This window comes from Ranitomeya imitator, chromosome 1, assembly GCF_032444005.1.
Source record: "Ranitomeya imitator isolate aRanImi1 chromosome 1, aRanImi1.pri, whole genome shotgun sequence".
In the NCBI taxonomy this organism is placed as follows: domain Eukaryota; kingdom Metazoa; phylum Chordata; class Amphibia; order Anura; family Dendrobatidae; genus Ranitomeya; species Ranitomeya imitator.
Window position 1 is genome coordinate 33,154,886 of NC_091282.1, and position 20,458 is coordinate 33,175,343.

A 20,458-nucleotide genomic window follows, 5' to 3' on the forward strand; every position below is an offset into this window, starting at 1 on the left:
AATGGGAGACGTTTATTAGCATCCTGGATAGGACCTGTGCACAGTATATACCGTATGGGAATAAACATACTAGAAATAGGAGGAAACCAATATGGCTAAATAGAGCTGTAAGGGGCGCAATAAGTGACAAAAAGAAAGCATTTAGAGAATTAAAGGAAGTAGGTAGTGAGGAGGCATTAAATAAATACAAAAAATTAAATAAATTCTGTAAAAAGCAAATCAAGGCAGCAAAGATTGAGACAGAGAGACTCATTGCCAGAGAGAATAAAAATAATCCTAAAATATTCTTTAACTACATAAATAGTAAGAAACTAAAAAATGATAGTGTTGGCCCCCTTAAAAATAGTCTGGGTGAGATGGTGGATGAGGATGAGGAAAAAGCCAATATGCTAAATGACTTTTTTTCATCAGTATTTACACAAGAAAATCCCATGGCAGACAAAATGTCTAGTGATAAAAATTCCCAATTAAATGTCACCTGCTTAACCCAGCAGGAAGTGCGGCGGCATCTAAAAATCACTAAAATTGACAAATCTCCGGGCCCGGATGGGATACACCCTCGAGTACTGCAGGAATTAAGTACAGTCATTGATAGACCATTATTTTTAATCTTTAAAGACTCCATAATAACAGGGTCTGTGCCACAGGACTGGCGTATAGCAAATGTGGTGCCAATATTCAAAAAGGGAACAAAAACTGAACTCGGAAATTATAGACCAGTAAGCTTAACCTCTACTGTGGGTAAAATCCTGGAGGGCATTCTAAGGGACGCTATACTGGAGTATCTGAAGAGGAATAACCTCATGACCCAGTATCAGCACGGGTTTACTAGGGACCGTTCATGTCAGACTAATTTGATCAGTTTCTATGAAGAGGTAAGTTCCAGATTGGACCAAGGGAACCCAGTGGATGTAGTGTATATGGACTTTTCAAAAGCTTTTGATGCGGTGCCACACAAAAGGTTGATACATAAAATGAGAATAATGGGGATAGGGGAAAATATGTGCAAGTGGGTTGAGAGCTGGCTCAGGGATAGGAAACAAAGGGTGGTTATTAATGGAGCACACTCGGACTGGGTAGCGGTTAGCAGTGGGGTACCACAGGGGTCAGTATTGGGCCCTCTTCTTTTTAACATATTTATTAATGACCTTGTAGGGGGCATTCAGAGTAGAATTTCAATATTTGCAGATGACACTAAACTCTGCAGGGTAATCAATACAGAGGAGGACAATTTTATATTACAGGATAATTTATGTAAACTAGAAGCTTGGGCTGATAAATGGCAAATGAGCTTTAATGGGGATAAATGTAAGGTCATGCACTTGGGTAGAAGTAATAAGATGTATAATTATGTGCTTAATTCTAAAACTCTGGGCAAAACAGTCAATGAAAAAGACCTGGGTGTATGGGTGGATGACAAACTTAAATTCAGTGGCCAGTGTCAGGCAGCGGCTGCAAAGGCAAATAAAATAATGGGATGCATTAAAAGAGGCATAGATGCTCATGAGGAGAATATAATTTTACCTCTATACAAGTCACTAGTTCGACCACACTTAGAATACTGTGCACAGTTCTGGTCTCCGGTGTATAAGAAAGACATAGCTGAACTGGAGCGGGTGCAGAGAAGAGCGACCAAGGTTATTAGAGGACTGGGGGGTCTGCAATACCAAGATAGGTTATTACACTTGGGGCTATTTAGTTTGGAAAAACGAAGACTAAGGGGTGATCTTATTTTAATGTATAAATATATGAGGGGACAGTACAAAGACCTTTCTGATGATCTTTTTAATCATAGACCTGAAACAGGGACAAGGTTGCATCCTCTGCGTTTGGAGGAAAAAAGGTTTAAGCATAATAACAGACGCGGATTCTTTACTGTAAGAGCAGTGAGACTATGGAACTCTCTGCCGTATGATGTTGTAATGGGTGATTCATTACTTAAATTTAAGAGGGGACTGGATACCTTTCTGGAAAAGTATAATGTTACAGGGTATATACACTAGATTCCTTGATAGGGGGTTGATCCAGGGAACTAGTCTGATTGCCGTATGTGGAGTCGGGAAGGAATTTTTTTCCCCAATGTGGAGCTTACTCTTTGCACATGGGGTTTTTTTGCCTTCCTCTGGATCAACATGTTAGGGCATGTTAGGTTAGGCTATGGGTTGAACTAGATGGACATATAGTCTTCCTTCAACCTTAATAACTATGTAACTATGTGAGAGCAGTGAGATTATGGATTCTTTACCGTGAGAGCAGTGAGACTATGGATTCTTTACCGTGAGAGCAGTGAGATTATGGATTCTTTACCGTGAGAGCAGTGTGGCTATGGATTCTTTACCGTGTGAGCAGTAAGACTATGGATTCTTTACTGTACGAGCAGTGAGACTATGGATTCTTTATTGTGTGAGCAGTGTGGCTATGGATTATTTACCGTGTGAGCAGTAAGACTATGGATTCTTTACTGTACGAGCAGTGAGACTATGGATTCTTTATTGTGTGAGCAGTGTGGCTATGGATTCTTTACTGTACCAGCAGTGACATTGTAGATCTGTTTGAAGTAAAGCAGGAGTTTTTTCCTTAATATGTGGCAATTAGTGTCTGCCTTCTGGCGTTTTGTGGTACTCTGGATCAACATATTTGGAAATAGGTTGAACACGAAGGGTTTGTGTCTTGTTTCAACCTTAAGACTAGGAAACTGAGGCCACGTGCACATTGTGCGGATTTTTCCAGACGGATTTTGGTAAATCTGCAGGTAATCAGCACTGTGGATTTACCGCTATTTTTTTTGCGGATTCCACCTGCGGTTTTACACCTGCGGATTCCTAAGATGGAACAGGTGTAAACCGCTGCGGAATCCGCACAAAGAATTGACATGCTGCAGAAAATACGTTTCTGCGCGTTTTTTTTCGCAGCATGTGCCCTGCGAATTTTCTTATCCATAGGTTTACATGGTACTGTAAACTCAGGGGAAACTGCTGTGGATCCGCAGCAAAATCAGCAACGTGTGCACATACCCTGAAACCTTCATACTTAGTCCTGCAGACACAGCTGAGCGTTTGTTACAATGTGTCAGTTTAAACCTGAGATTAAAAACAAAATGAGTAAATACCCTGCAGTAAATAAATACCAATACTGCATAAAATAACAATAGGGGACTTAGTTAACATCTTTTTGTTTTTAAAAAAAAAAAAAACGCCATAAAAGCCATTCTGCCTCGTCAAGGTGACCCTATTCGGGACGGTGCTAACCTCTAGTATTAAAACCTAACCATGTGTCTAATGATGTGTGAATGAGAGCTGAGCAGGACTGAGACTAATGGACACCCAGCCATGGGGAGCTACAGTGGGGCAAAAAAGTATTTAGTCAGTCAGCAATAGTGCAAGTTCCACCACTTAAAAAGATGAGAGGCGTCTGTAATTTACATCATAGATAGACCTCAACTATGGGAGACAAACTGAGAAAAAAAATCCAGAAAATCACATTGTCTGTTTTTTTAACATTTTTTTTGCATATTATGGTGGAAAATAAGTATTTGGTCAGAAACAAAATTTCATCTCAATACTTTGTAATATATCCTTTGTTGGCAATGACAGAGGTCAAACGTTTTCTGTAAGTCTTCACAAGGTTGCCACACACTGTTGTTGGTATGTTGGCCCATTCCTCCATGCAGATCTCCTCTAGAGCAGTGATGTTTTTGGCTTTTCGCTTGGCAACACGGACTTTCAACTCCCTCCAAAGGTTTTCTATAGGGTTGAGATCTGGAGACTGGCTAGGCCACTCCAGGACCTTGAAATGCTTCTTACGAAGCCACTCCTTCGTTGCCCTGGCAGTGTGCTTTGGATCATTGTCATGTTGAAAGACCCAGCCACGTTTCATCTTCAATGCCCTTGCTGATGGAAGAGGTTTGCACTCAAAATCTCACGATACATGGCCCCATTCATTCTTTCATGTACCCGGATCAGTCGTCCTGGCCCCTTTGCAGAGAAACAGCCCCAAAGCATGATGTTTCCACCACCATGCTTTACAGTAGGTATGGTGTTTGATGGATGCAACTCAGTATTCTTTTTCCTCCAAACATGACAAGTTGTGTTTCTACCAAACAGTTCCAGTTTGGTTTCATCAGACCATAGGACATTCTCCCAAAACTCCTCTGGATCATCCAAATGCTCTCTAGCAAACTTCAGACGGGCCCGGACATTTACTGGCTTAAGCAGTGGGACATGTCTGGCACTGCAGGATCTGAGTCCATGGTGGCGTAGTGTGTTACTTATGGTAGGCCTTGTTATATTGGTCCCAGCTCTCTGCAGTTCATTCACTATGTCCCCCCGCGTGGTTCTGGGATTTTTGCTCACCGTTCTTGTGATCATTCTGACCCCACGGGGTGGGATTTTGCGTGGAGCCCCAGATCGAGGGAGATTATCAGTGGTCTTCTATGTCTTCCATTTTCTAATTATTGCTCCCACTGTTGATTTCTTCACTCCAAGCTGGTTGGCTATTGTAGATTCAGTCTTCCCAGCCTGGTGCAGGGCTACAATTTTGTTTCTGGTGTCCTTTGACAGCTCTTTGGTCTTCACCATAGTGGAGTTTGGAGTCAGACTGTTTGAGGGTGTGCACAGGTGTCTTTTTATACTGATAACAAGTTTAAACAGGTGCCATTACTACAGGTAATCAGTGGAGGTAAGAGGAGACTCTTAAAGAAGAAGTTACAGGTCTGTGAGAGCCAGAAATCTTGATTGTTTGTTTCTGACCAAATACTTATTTTCCACCATAATATGCAAAAAAATGATAAAAAAACAATGTGATTTTCTGGATTTTTTTTTCTCAGTTTGTCTCCCATAATTGAGGTCTACCTATGATGTAAATTACAGACGCCTCTCATCTTTTTAAGTGGTGGAACTTGCACTATTGCTGACTGACTAAATACTTTTTTGCCCCACTGTATATAAACGTAACGACCAGCTCAAGAAAAGGGAGGCTGCACTCAGTGCAGGAATAAGTGCAAAAACCCATCTGTTCAGCTCAGTGTTAGATTGCTTTAGTCACGGAACCAGAGGTGCGGCACATACTACAAAATGTCCCAGGAGCCATTTTTCAACCCGAGTCCAGGCTGCATGTTCCTCGTACTACTGTGAGCGCCTGCGTGGCCTAAATATCCCGTGTCTGCAGCGACTCCAGACTGTTCTCTTCTCGAGCACATCTGGGACTTAATAGGTCGGCGATCACACAGCAGCTGCCAGCAGAGGATCTTGATGATATGCAGAAGAACCTTCCTCAGATGACCATTAATAACCCCACTGGTGGCAGCTGAGGCTGGAGGTGCCGGGATTTCTGCACGTGGCTCAGACTCCAGACTGAAGAAATTGAGATGCTTAGAAATGTTTCCATTTTTCCACCGTTTGCAGATCAGTGACATCTCCATCCTGGGTTTTCCGTCATGCCACCACTTTTCCTTCTTGGTGATGTAATTACGATATTGAGGAAAGCAGCAGCAGATCCAGAAATGAGTGATTTTATATAGTAGTATCATCCCGTCCTAGTTACCGGCCATTTATCGTGATATATGCACCGCCCATCAAATCTGCTGTATTGCTGGGATCGCTGTGGATCTATCCGTGTCAGAATCAGTAGAAACTTCTCCAGAGTTACAGGTGCTCCTCGCAAAATTAGAATATCATCAAAAAGTTAATTTATTTCAGTTCTTCAATACAAAAAGTGATTCTCATATATAGAGTAATCACAAACAGAGTGATCTATTTCACAGGTTTATTTCTGTTAATGTTGATGATTATGGCTTACAGCTAATGAAAATTCAAAAGTCATTATCTCAGTAAATTAGAATAATTAACAAAAAACACCTGCAAAGGCTTCCTAAACGTTTAGAAAGGTCTCTTAGTCTGTTTCTGTAGCTCCACAATCATGGGGAAGACTGCTGACTTGACAGATGTCCAGAAGGCAGTCACTGACACTCCACAAGGAGGGGAAGCCACAAAAAGTCATTGCTAAAGAAGCCGGCTGTTCACACACTGCTGTATCCAAGAATATTAATGGAAAGTGGAGTGGAAGGAAAAAGTGTGGTAGAAAAAGGTGCACAAGTAACCGGGATAACCGCAGCCTGGAAAGGATTGTTAAGAAAAGGCCATTCAAAGATGTGGAGGAGATTCACAAGGAGCGGACTGCTGCTGGAGTCATTGCTTCACAACACACAGACGTCTCCAGGACATGGGCTACAAATGTCACATTCCTTGTGTCCGGCCACTCATGACCAGTAGACAACACCAGAAGCGTCTTACCTGGACCAAGGAGAAAAAGAACTGGACTGTTCTCAGTGGTCCAAGGTGTTGTTTTCAGATGAGAGTAGATGTTGCATTTCATTTGGAAATCAAGGTCCCAGAGTCTGGAGGAAGAGTAGAGAGGCCACAATCCAAGCTGCTGGAGGTCTGGTGTGAAGCTTCCACAATCAGTGATGGTTTGGGGAGCCGTGTCATCTGCTGGTGAGGTCCACTGTGTTTTATCAAGACCAAAGTCAGCGCAGCAGTCTACCAGGACATTGTAGAGCACTTCATGCTTCCCTCTGCCGACAAGCTTTTAGGAGATGGAAATGTTCCTTATATACAGGAACATAGTATCTCGTGCTCACACTACAGCGGTGGACGCCGCGTCAGCACTCGTAATACAGGCTACGTCCCTCCCTTCATTTGATCTTCCTCATATACCTCTAGCTCTCATTGCTGGCTCACTCAGCCGTTTCTCACTACTTCATAAGCTCTCTACATTATTGATGAAGGTCCTGATTTGGGACCGAAACGTCTACTATACATTGGGATCAATAAATCTACTCCTAATATTTAACCGCTAAGTTGAGTGCCGGGTTATATTTCATTTACAGCTCATTATACAGTGATGCCCACATCTTCCTATATACAGTATGATGTCCCTCTAGATTGTGAGCCCCATCGGGGACAGCGATGATAATGTGTGCAAAACTGTAAAGCGCTGCGGAATATGTTAGCGCTATATAAAAAATAAAGATTATTATTATTATTATGTCCCCATAGTTCCCTATATACAGTATGTCACAGCTCATTATACAGTATGATGTCCCCACAGCTCCCTATATACAGTATGATATCCCCACAGTTCCCTATATACAGTATGATGTCCCCACAGCTCCCTATATACAGTATGTCCCCACAGTTCCCTATATACAGTATGATGTCCCCACAGTTCCCTATATACAGTATGATGTCCCCACAGCTCCCTATATACAGTATGATGTCCCCACAGTTCCCTATATACAGTATGTCACAGCTCATTATACAGTGATGTGCCCACAGCTCCCTATATACAGTATGATGTCCCCATAGTTCCCTATATACAGTATGTCACAGCTCATTATACAGTGATGTGCCCACAGCTCCCTATATACAGTATGATGTCCCCATAGTTCCCTATATACAGTATGTCACAGCTCATTATACACAGTATGATATCCCTACAGCTCCCTATATACAGTAATGTGCCCACAGCTCCCTACATACACAGTAATGTGCCCATAGTTCCCTATATACAGTATGGTGTCCCCATAGTTCCCTATATACAGTATGTCGTCCCCACAGCTCCCTATATACAGTATGTCGTCCCCATAGTTCCCTATATACAGCATGTTTCCTATATACAGTATGTCACAGCTCATACACAGTATGATATCCCTACAGCTCCCTATATAGAGTATATGCCCACAACTCTATATACAGTATACGTCTCCGCAACTCCCTATACACAGCATGCCCCCACAGCTCCTTATATACAGTATGACGGCCTTTACATCCCCCTACATACAGTGGGGCAAAAAAGTATTTAGTCAGTCAGCAATAGTGCAAATTCCACCACTTAAAAAGATGAGAGGCGTCTGTAATTTACATCATAGGTAGACCTCAACTATGGGAGACAAACTGAGAAAAAAAAATCCAGAAAATCACATTGTCTGTTTTTTTAACAATTTATTTGCATATTATGGTGGAAAATAAGTATTTGGTCAGAAACAAACAATCAAGATTTCTGGCTCTCACAGACCTGTAACTTCTTCTTTAAGAGTCTCCTCTTTCCTCCACTCATTACCTGTAGTAATGGCACCTGTTTAAACTTGTTATCAGTATAAAAAGACACCTGTGCACACCCTCAAACAGTCTGACTCCAAACTCCACTATGGTGAAGACCAAAGAGCTGTCAAAGGACACCAGAAACAAAATTGTAGCCCTGCACCAGGCTGGGAAGACTGAATCTGCAATAGCCAACCAGCTTGGAGTGAAGAAATCAACAGTGGGAGCAATAATTAGAAAATGGAAGACATACAAGACCACTGATAATCTCCCTCGATCTGGGGCTCCACGCAAAATCCCACCCCGTGGGGTCAGAATGATCACAAGAACGGTGAGCAAAAATCCCAGAACCACGCGGGGGGACCTAGTGAATGAACTGCAGAGAGCTGGGACCAATGTAACAAGGCCTACCATAAGTAACACACTATGCCACCATGGACTCAGATCCTGCAGTGCCAGACATGTCCCACTGCTTAAGCCAGTACATGTCCGGGCCCGTCTGAAGTTTGCTAGAGAGCATTTGGATGATCCAGAGGAGTTTTGGGAGAATGTCCTATGGTCTGATGAAACCAAACTGGAACTGTTTGGTAGAAACACAACTTGTCGTGTTTGGAGGAAAAAGAATACTGAGTTGCATCCATCAAACACCATACCTACTGTAAAGCATGGTGGTGGAAACATCATGCTTTGGGGCTGTTTCTCTGCAAAGGGGCCAGGACGACTGATCCGGGTACATGAAAGAATGAATGGAGCCATGTATCGTGAGATTTTGAGTGCAAACCTCCTTCCATCAGCAAGGGCATTGAAGATGAAACGTGGCTGGGTCTTTCAACATGATAATGATCCAAAGCACACCGCCAGGGCAACGAAGGAGTGGCTTCGTAAGAAGCATTTTAAGGTCCTGGAGTGGCCTAGCCAGTCTCCAGATCTCAACCCTATAGAAAACCTTTGGAGGGAGTTGAAAGTCCGTGTTGCCAAGCGAAAAGCCAAAAACATCACTGCTCTAGAGGAGATCTGCATGGAGGAATGGGCCAACATACCAACAACAGTGTGTGGCAACCTTGTGAAGACTAACAGAAAACGTTTGACCTCTGTCATTGCCAACAAAGGATATATTACAAAGTATTGAGATGAAATTTTGTTTCTGACCAAATACTTATTTTCCACCATAATATGCAAATAAAATGTTAAAAAAAACAGACAATGTGATTTTCTGGATTTTTTTTTCTCAGTTTGTCTCCCATAGTTGAGGTCTACCTATGATGTAAATTACAGACGCCTCTCATCTTTTTAAGTGGTGGAACTTGCACTATTGCTGACTGACTAAATACTTTTTTGCCCCACTGTAAATTTCAATGACCCACATCCCTCTATATATTACAGTGTTTCCACAGCTCCCTATATATACACAGTATGATACACAGCTCCCTATATACAGTATTATGTCCCACCCAGTCCACTATATAGAGGGGAGTGGAGACTGGAGGGCACTTTTTTTTTTCCTCCAAAACTCCATATTCACGTCTACAGGATTTGTTTAAAGTGTTGTTTTTTTCTTGCATGTAATGCTATATACATATACACACAAACACATACATACATCTATCTCGGACGCCCCGCACCCTCTTACCACCCTCATGTGCTCCTCTGATTATATCCTGGTAGATATCTTGTGTAACCGTGTAAAGACACAGACAATTTTCTATATACAGGATTTTATTCCATGCATACAAATAACAGCTCGCTGCATGACAAGTTGGAAAAAAAAAATACACAAAAACTATATAAAAAAAAAATACTCCACAAAATAAATTAACAGTGTTAAGCGATTTCTCAATAAATAGAATCCTAAAAATCCTTCACTCCGGCCGGACTATTAAGGCAAAGAGAAGAGCCCGAGACGACGCAGTAGACAGATCTTGTCGCCCCCATTATTCATCATGGTGTCACCCGCAAATCACAGACTTAAGATGAACTATGTAACTATACATCTGAAATATATACAGCCAGGACTAAACCAAACATAAAAAAGGGGAGGAGGAGGAGCAGCGCTGCGGACAACAAAGTGGGCTTTTCTGACCGTTTTGGTAGACGAGACCCCGTATGTATCATATCAGTTGGCTTAAATATAGTTAGAAAGAATTCATAACCCTTCAGTAAAATTGCTAAAACTTATGTTTGTATTTGTCAAAATAGAAAAATGAAGCAAATTGGCAACAGGTCTCAATTAGCGGTTAGTTTCTAGTTCTATGCAGATCTGTGTCTCCATGGTAACAGACTACAAACAAACCCTCTGTAGTCAGACCAGATATTTTTTTTTTTTTTTTTAACAAGACTTATTGTAAAATTGTTTCATTTAAAAAAAATAATGGTGGCCGATCACTGTGATTTAGGTGTTTTTTTTTTTCCCCCATGCGTGGGTTTAAAGAAAAATTGTTCTGTCATCTGATGGGTCCTGCGTTTCTGATATCGGAGTGGCGACTTCCACGATATCAAGCCTTCCATGCGCCATCTCTTTACTACCGTCGCCCTCTGTTCTTCCGTAAGCGCCAGTGTACAGACGTCAGTTCACGCTTACCGCCACCGGAGGGCCGATGAGCAGACATCCGCATATACACTGCCCTCTAGTGGTCGCATCAGGCGGACAATATTTTCACAAGTTTTTTTGTGTGTAGAGGAAGAGAGGAGCGATGCTCAGTAGTCACCACATGGGGCACTGTATTATTCTAAAAAAAAAAAAAAACCTATACATTTTACATGATTTTCTATGAATAATTTCCAAAGTGATTCCATCAGCAGTAATCAGACGGATCACAACTGCAACTAGTTAATCATCAGCAGCTGCGGCAAGCAAAAATTAAAAATGGCTATCGAGAAAGGTAGCTTTCCACAGACTGTGTCTAATTCCCTAGCTTCATAGAAGTGAATGGTGCCGAGCTGTAATACCACTCGCAACCAGTGCACAGGTGTGGCGCTGTGGTTTTTTTTTGTTTTTTTTTTGTTTTTTAAGAAATCAGATATTTTTTTTTATTCCGGGACAACTTGAGCAATTCTAAAAAATAACAAACAAAAAAAAAACAAATAAAAAAAAAAATAAAATAATGAAATAAAAAAAAAAAAAAGAAAAAAAAAAGACGACCTCACAAACTCAGTGCTCCATTTACCAAACTTTGGTAGGAGCAGAAAGAATAAAATTGTCTTCATAGCAAATGTTAAGGAGGTAAAATTTAAAAGAAAAAAAAAAAAAAAGAAAAAATTAAAATTCCTTGTGGGCGTTGTTCGAAGGTGCGGGGTCCGCCATTATCAGTATATATGTGCACAGGTGCCTCCGACTCCCCACATGACCCGTTCTGGCCTTCCCCCCATACTTTACACTGCGGCTCTCATCACTGGTACATTATACACAGAGGAATTTCATTACTGGACAGAATGATTATAAAATCGCAAGAAACCAGATGACCGGAGAAAGACAGAATGGTTCTAGGCAGCCGCAATAGTGGAAATATGCAAAAATTGTCATCCGTATCAATAGTGCAAAAATGGTCACTTATGAGAAAATTAAAAAAAAAAAAAACTTAATTCCTAAAAAATAATCCCCAGAATCTTTTCTCCCCATCCCAATATTGAGTGTATATGATACTATATACACCTTGTATGTACACAGCGGCTCTGATATAGGCTGGGATCTGGGCGCCCCCTAGTGGCGGATACTGGCGGCACACTAGATCCTAATACACTCGTCCCCCACATTTGGATTTCAGGTTGTTGGGCAAACTACAACTCCCAGCAGTACATAAGTTGTAGTTTCATATCCCACAGGTGCACACTATACGCAGTGAATTGTCATATTTTGTCACCATTTTGAGGTTGATATTCTGGGCTAATTTATCTAGTATCTTCATAGCAGCCATCACATTGTTTATTCCCACCCGGTACGGAGCTCAAAAATCCTCCTGTACAGGGGTAAACGAGAACGTTCTCTCTGCCACCACTAGAGGGAGCTCCCTGCATTGTGTGCGAATACTGAGCTTGCTGTGTGTGCAGAGAGCTCCCCCTGGTGGCGATTGCAGGAAGAGAAGAAAAATGTATATGAGGATGTGGAATTGAGTCACGACACCTGCGCCGTTCACACAAACAAACCGCAGGACCAGGTCACACAGCCGCCGAGTCCAAGCAGGAGAACCTCGGAGTAAGGGTAATAAATAAAGCAGCAGTATTTGCACAGATGATATATAGGTGACAATCAGAAATCCCTGTACAGCAGGTTGTAAATTTATGCATGCAGTAGCTGGAGACGCCGCGGTCCGTACATGTGAGCGCTCCCTCCCTCTGCGCTGTGCCGTAATTGTCTGTGCCGGCGGCCGGATCCCAGTGTGTTGCGCGCCTGTAAACGGAAATCCTGCCGGCCGCCCCGGGTCCGACGTGGGGAGTGTGAGGCAGGACGCTCGCAGGAGACCTGTAGGGTTCGAGGCGTTCGCACTCCGGGTCCTGTGCGGCCATTATACGTCATCGAATATTCTGCTGTTTGACTTGGACATGGATAAATAGCGGCCGGCCGGCTGGTACCTGCAAAGCCAGAGGTAACATATGGCAGTCATACAGCGGTACCCTGCGGGGTAAGAGGAGGACGTCCATCTACATGGCAGGAAATGGTTAAACTTGCTGCTGGTTTAGTGTGTGCCCTGTCTACAACACATGACCGCTGCAGCCAATCACTGGCGGTTATGCAGATCACAAAGTGCACTTATAATGATACCTTATATTCATGGAGCCAATGTTTTCTTCTGCTACACTTTGTCTCACTCCGATACACTCAAATGGCTGATTATGAAAAAAACAACAACAACAACAACAACATGGATCCCAGCGTAGAAAACTGACCTGCCGGACTCTGCATCCAGTGGATCATCGGTAAAAGTCTCAGAGTTAAAATCCAGGGGTTCGGCGTCCTGCAGCAGCTCGATCCGATCCCGCTCCGTGCGGTTATTGGACCGCGTGTACTTCGATGCTAAAAGGGATAATGTGTGGAAGTGTCAGGATGGAGGACGGGGAAGAAAGCTGATTGCACACAGCACAGGTGACCGTCCACCGCGGGGGGAGACGCTGCCCCACAGGCGACCGTCCACCGCGGGGGGAGACGCTGCCCCACAGGCGACCGTCCACCGCGGGGGGAGACGCTGCCCCACAGGCGACCGTCCACCGCGGGGGGAGACGCTGCCCCACAGGCGACCGTCCACCGCGGGGGGAGACGCTGCCCCACAGGCGACCGTCCACCGCGGGGGGAGACGCTGCCCCACAGGCGACCGTCCACCGCGGGGGGAGACGCTGCCCCACAGGCGACCGTCCACCGCGGGGGGAGACGCTGCCCCACAGGCGACCGTCCACCGCGGGGGGAGACGCTGCCCCACAGGCGACCGTCCACCGCGGGGGGAGACGCTGCCCCACAGGCGACCGTCCACCGCGGGGGGAGACGCTGCCCCACAGGCGACCGTCCACCGCGGGGGGAGACGCTGCCCCACAGGCGACCGTCTCATTCCGTCGATCCCATGAAATGGAAGATAATGCATGCGAGATGAGGCGCTGCACAACCTCTTTACACCCTCCAAGAGCCATGATAATTTGATTTTAAGGTCACTTAACAGGACAGAGCAAGTTTGTGTAAAGCTCCACTTGTCAATCACACGTATCACGGCCCCAAGAGAATACAAATCAAACATGCGGCGACGCTCACATCGGCTGCTGGTCATCTCCGTGTACGTCGGCTCTTTCGGCTCAGAGTTGACATTGCGGTTTCGGCTGGTGTCTTCCCTGTTGGTGGCGTAACGCTCCTTCCACTCCTGCGAGAAACAGAGCAATAAGACGTCATTGTCTACGGATGATCTGCGAAATCTACCAGCCCAATTCATTGAGACGCTGATACAAAACATTCAGGCAGAAAAACACTTTAAAATATCTAAAAACGAGGTCCCCATGCACCTTTTCTGGGGCGGCTGTGGGCTGCCATTTTTAGGCTGTGGAGGGCCAATATACATGGCTCCTTAACACCCTGAGAATATCAGCCTGCTTTAGCTTGGCTGGTTGTCAAAAATGAGGGGGGAGGGGGGAACCCATGCCATTTTTTTAAATTATTTATTTAATACTCTCATCAGCCTTGCCAGCTCTGGGATGATGAGAGTAGTACACGTGATTGGCGGTAACTTTTTTTTACCACCAGTCACAGCTGATGTGATCTGACAGCGTTGGAACCGCAGCTCTCTGCCCTGCGGAACCAAACTGACGGCCAAATAGAGCCGTCATGCAGATTACAGAATTGGAAACAGATGATGTTCAGGGCGCCAATCACTAAGAGTAGCACGGACACCCCGGAGAAGTCCGTGTTCGGGGTCCCTGCACAGACACTAGGTGTTTGGTGTGTGTGTGTGTATATATATATATATATATATATATATACACATATACACACACTAAAATAAAGCGATTGCTGCAGGAAAGCTGAACGTTTGCTTTTAGGTGGATCCTCAGGTGATGGAGGATCATTAGGACTCGCTGCTGCGTCTCACCCGTCTGCGCGTTTCGCCATCCTCGTGCCTCTGACGTTTTCTTTTCTCTACAATAAGAGGTAATGTGTCATATTACTTCTACACCAGGGATGGTCCAAAGATATAAAATACAGGTGACCTGATGATCGGTGATGCCGTGTGATACGGAGGAGGCGACATTGTTCTGGCCCGTTCAGGTCCGGGCTATTTTCTGACATTTTGCTTTTGAGCACGTACCTCTCCTGATCAGCTCCTTCCCCTCGTCGGTCAGGTCGGACGTCATGTCGTTGTCTCCCATGAACTGCTGAAATCCTAGTAGGTTCAGGCAGCGCGTCCCCAAACTACGGAGCGAGCACAGAGAGCAATTCATAGTGACAAACACATGGGGGGGTCCTAGTGTTTGACACCCCCAAAAGAAGTCCAACTGCTTTCCGGACGGCCGCTGATCTCTAATCCTGCACTTTATAGTCACCCCCTTATGTAACGGGTACGGAGGATGCGCCCACCAGCTATACGGACCTGAACCCGCTCCATACAGTCACAAGTTAGACAAAAAAAAGTAGGAAAGTGAGAGTGAAAAAGACAAACTTGTTACCTAAAATAAGTGGCGATGCAAAGAATGACGACCAGCATGGGGTAATAGATGTAGAATCCCCCGGCGATCACCGGCAGGACCTTCAGGGATCCCATAATCTGTGGGCAAGAAAAATAAGATGACGCGAGAAGGTTTCCATCACCGACCGAGCGGTCAGGACACGACCCCGGACTTACCGATGTGTACGCCGTCTGCTCCGCGTTCTGGTGGGATATTGACCCGTCCATGTGCGTCAGACCCAAAAAATTCAGACACAGCGGAGGCGTCAGCCGGCAGAACAACCTGGAGGGGGACGGATCAGAGCATTAGCGTTTATCTATGTAAAGTGGGTCGGGGCATGTGAAGGTTGTCATTTCTTTTATTGCAGAGACCCCTCAGTGATCCCAAGAACAACAACACGCTTCTTTGTGTGAATGGTGCAGTAGTGAGCGAGTGCCACCAATGCTCCCATAGACGGCACATGCTCACTGCTGCCCAGCTTCCAAGAACCAGAACTTTTTAAATTTTCCCCTTGACATCCTTGTATGGGGGCTCGTTCTTTTGTGCAATGATTAGTAGTCTCGTATGACATCATTCATTTCACCATGTAATGTTCTAAAACAATTAATTCCAAGTGGGAAAAAATGGTGTGGTTTTTGCCATTCTATGGCGCTCAATGTGCAGCAAAAATGCAATAAATAAATTTACATTTATTGAAACAAACAAAAAAAAAATTATATATATATATATATATATATATATATATATATATATATATATATATATATATATATATATATATATATATATATATATATATATATTGTGGAGATCAGACTGAACTAAAGGAATCCATCTTGTCTTCTTCCTGAGAAATCTCGCTTACAACAAGATACATTTCTGCTGACTTGACATTTCCTTTTATGGAAGTAATCATGTGTGCATTCCTTCTTTCAATAGCAGCCTTTCATTCACCTTCCAGATGATGTAACTTTCTACTGATAAAGACTGGTATAGATTGTTTATGTAAGAGATAGTGAAATATGAGCGCTTGTGCGCATGTCTGTAAAAGAATAATTCTTTTCTATATAAAGGGAGGGCAAAGCCCAGAGAGAGAGATGTGCTCCTGGGCTTCCCCTGTATATGATCACACAATACCTTGTTTGCGTGTCATTTACTTAGGATCCCTACCTCTAGTAAGCCAGGGACTGAGAAGGACTTAACATTTCTTTGGCGCACCGAACAGGGACCCGAGATGAGAGTATTTGCTCGAGATTCACCTGCAGATACGGACAATGGAGATCTGGGATAATGGACGGCAAATGAACTGAAAAACCTGGCCAGGTAAGAGACATTATTAGTTCTCTTTTATCTGCCTTGTATTATCCGAAAGATCTCTATGAGCCGTGTCACGCTGGGTTAGTCTAGTAGTGAGTAGATACCTATAAAACTCGGGTTACTATATTGTATAGATTTATGAGTCCTGTCCCTGGCAGTGTGTGAACAGAGTGAAGGTTGTGGTATGTTGTGAAAGAAGAGCAAAAGTGCGTAGAAAAATAAGCCGAAATAGTTGGGGTATAAGCCTTATACATGGAAGTCAGCCTAACTGGGTCATGTGGTTGCGTCCTTTCGGGGAGACCTCCGCCCATGCTTGACTCTCATTTAAGTGCTTAACCTCCTTCATTTCTGGATAAGGTTTGATAGAATGAGCCCAGGACGCGGGTCCATGAGCCTGGGACAAGTATGCTAACTGACACAGAAAGTTTTGTGATCTGTATGGTGTTGCTGGGTCTGTTTGCGTGCATAATAGCACTTAAGTACATTCTGCACATTAGAAAGAATGGAGCAGATCAGCCCTTCAATATTTTAGCTCCCTAGGAGAGAAGGCAACGAGACATCACCTAGGATAAGTGATTGTCCAAACGTCACCTGGGGTAGAAATAGCTAATATTGAAAGAAAAAAAAAAGAAAAATGGGAAATAAACAGACAAAAACCGTCTTAGGACAAGTGGAAGCAGCAGATATCATACAGGAAAGATGTGGGAAGACAGTCAGAAGTCAGATTAGAAGGGTAAGAGAAAAATTGGGAATTTCAGAAGCACTTATGTTCAGTACAGAATGGGAAAAACTGAGTAAAGAACGAGGTGGAATTATCAAAGACAATGGGTGGGAAGAAATCATACACTGTATGATAGAGGTCTCAAAAACAGCTAAAGAGGAGAATTGGAAGTATGATCCAGACACTTCCAAATGGATTATGGGGAAGGGAAAAAGTTGTGACATAATCCCACCACCTTACCTAGATCCAAAAGCCCAATCATTTGTACCATCTGGAGGAGCAGAAGGAGGAAAACAATTTCCAGCCTTGTATCCCAATCTTGGTGGGGTAGGAGGATGGGTATGTTCACACTGTGGACAACAAAATCCAGATTGGAGAAATGATTGCCTAGTCTGTGGTACACCTAGACATGGCGCTGTACTTGCCCCTGTTAGGGTAGTACCAAGACCCTTTAGGGAACCTGGTGCTGACGGGGTAATGGGAACTAGATATCACCAGACCCGACAGTATTTTCCTTGGTCCCCTGCTGAAGGTATGTCCCTCCTGCATAATGCGCCTGATCCCACTCAATATCCCATCCGATTTGCACAATACATACAACAAATCATGCAGACTCATGCTGGGGTCTGGGCGGACGGGGAAGAATTATGTAGAATGAAAATGTCCCCCGGACTTTTTCAGGAATTATTGACACACCTACAGCCCAATAGACCAGTGGCAGAAGGGGGTGCCTTACAGACAGAAGCATCAGGTACCCAGTTCACAGAGGCATTAATAATTTTCATGAGAGAAAAACAGAGGGAAAGGGGATCTACGGGTGTGATTATGCAGAAATTTGGGCAAAGTATTGAAGAATATAGTCAAGAATTAGAAAATAGCTTTAGGGATGAAGGATTGGATTTGACTGATGCTTCAGTAAGGAGACTTTTTACAAAACAATTAATAGAGGGGCTAGATCCGAAAATCAGAGAAAAATTTAAATCCTCTACTCCAGATTGGAGAACAATTGAACAACCAAATATTGTGAAACAACGATGTTTAGGAATAGTCATGGATATGAGAGAGAATCGTAAGCCTGTTAGAATAGCACAAGCTAATACAGGAGGAAGAGTGAGACACAACTTTCCTTGCCACTACTGTAAAAAGCCAGGTCATTTCCAAAGAGAGTGCAGGAAGAAGTTGGCAGATATAAAGTCAGGCAAATTTGTTCCCAGAAATAACCCTCCCCAAACGGACAACCAGCAGAAATCTACCATCATAGATGGTCCCATACCAGATTCAGATTGACTCGATGTGTTACAAACTTCCCTACCAGCTAGAAGACCTATGATACAGGTGAATGTGGGGGGGAGAGAGATTCCATTTTTGATAGATACAGGTGCAACTTCCTCAATTTTGAATCAAGATTTTCTTCCGAATCCGGAAGATATTTCAGAACAAACAACTTTTGCTGAGGGTTATGATGGGGTAATTCGAACACTGCCATATACTGTGCCCCTAGAGGTCTCATTAGGACCTAAATGTTTTGCATCCAAATTTTTGTATGCCAGAGGTGCCCCAACATGTTTGTTAGGAACTGATGTCCTAAAGAAATTAGAAGCTAACATCAATTTTAGGGAAGATGGCACAGTCATGCTGACTATCCCTGATGATGCAGAAACATTAGAACAATATGTTAGAATTCAGGCTTTTGAGGATTATGCTGAAGAAAAAGAGTACACCACAGATCTAGACCTCTCAATGGTCCCAGAAACACTGTGGGCACAGGGTGACACCGATGTGGGACTATTGCATATCTCTCCTGTAAAACTATCTGTGCAACCAGGAACTGTTCTCCCACAGCTCAGACAATACCCTGTGAGTGCCCAGCAGGAACTAGCGATTACAAAACAGATAGAGGGATATAAAGAGAAAGGGGTTTTGGTAGAGATACAATCACCTGCTAACACTCCTCTGTATCCAGTCAAGAAGAGAACTCTTGATAAGAGTTCTATGCCCAAATATCGTATGGTACATGATCTAAGAGAAATAAACAAAGTTCTAGATCCAATCACCCAAGTTGTACCCAATCCTCATACGTTACTATCACAGATACCAGCCAGTTCTCAAGTGTTTACTGTAATAGATCTTTCAAATGCATTTTTCTCGGTTCCTTTACACCAAGACAGTTGGCATTTGTTTGCATTTACATTTAAGGGCAAACAGTTGGCGTGGACATGCCTTCCACAGGGAATGATACACTCCCCTACTCTTTATTCAAATGCCCTACAAACAGTCCTTCAGAGGTTTGAACCCGAACCACAGGTAGTAATTTTGCAGTATGTGGATGACCTACTACTTTGCTGCCCAGATCTAGAAACTGCAGAAAGGTCCACTGTGAGTTTACTATGTTTTTTAGAAAAAGAAGGGTGTAAAGTGAATAGACAAAAGCTACAAGTTTGTCAGACCAAAGTGGTCTTTCTAGGTCATTGCATTTCTCAAGGTAAAAAGCATCTTACACCACAAAGAACTGAAGCAATAAGACAGATGAATGAGCCTAGAAATCATAAACAGCTACGAGCATTTTTAGGAATAGTGTCTCATTGTAGACAATGGATTATACATGCAAGTCAACTAATGCAACCACTGTATGACTGTGTAAAAAGTGAACCTTATTTGTTGACAAAAGAAGGTCAGATTTCGTTCCAACAATTAAAAGATGCCCTTGTTTCAGCTCCAGCGTTAGGGCTACCAGACTACACCAAACCGTTTCAGCTTATGGCTGCAGAAGTTGATTCCCATGCTACAGGAGTTCTTACCCAGAAGCATGCAGGGAAACAAAGACCAATTGCATATCTTTCAGCAAGGTTAGATCCCGTAGCTAGAGCAGCGCCAACCTGTGTACGTGTAGTTGTTGCTGTCTCACTATTGTTGGACAAAGCATCAGAAATTGTCCTAGAGTATCCACTCACAGTTCAAACTACACATGATGTTTATGGGATATTAAACCAGGTCCAACCAAAACACATTTCCATGGCCAGACATTTGCGGCTACAGTGTTCTTTGTTGCTCCCCTCTACTATCACATTTGCTAGGCTTCAGACTCTCAATATAGCTACACTGCTACCTCTCGAGTCTGAAGGGGGGAATAAGGACACTGATCCACACGCAAATTTTTTCCCTACAGACACACATGATTGTACAGAGC

General features: G+C 43.6%; 1 protein-coding gene across 1 annotated transcript in view; it reads right to left on the minus strand.

Annotated features, from left to right (window-relative positions):
• Window positions 1–9,797: 9,797 nt before the first annotated feature.
• LMBRD2 (LMBR1 domain containing 2) overlaps window positions 9,798–20,458 on the minus strand; it is a 38,873-nt gene continuing 28,212 nt past the window's right edge. Inside the window, exons 12-18 of the mRNA XM_069745952.1 lie at window positions 15,410–15,515; window positions 15,234–15,331; window positions 14,876–14,979; window positions 14,660–14,706; window positions 13,831–13,936; window positions 12,981–13,107; window positions 9,798–12,665 (exon numbers count right to left, since the gene is read on the minus strand). Coding sequence (XP_069602053.1) covers window positions 12,599–12,665; window positions 12,981–13,107; window positions 13,831–13,936; window positions 14,660–14,706; window positions 14,876–14,979; window positions 15,234–15,331; window positions 15,410–15,515 — 655 coding nt within the window. The 3' untranslated portion in view covers window positions 9,798–12,598. The remainder of the gene's footprint in view (window positions 12,666–12,980; window positions 13,108–13,830; window positions 13,937–14,659; window positions 14,707–14,875; window positions 14,980–15,233; window positions 15,332–15,409; window positions 15,516–20,458) is intronic.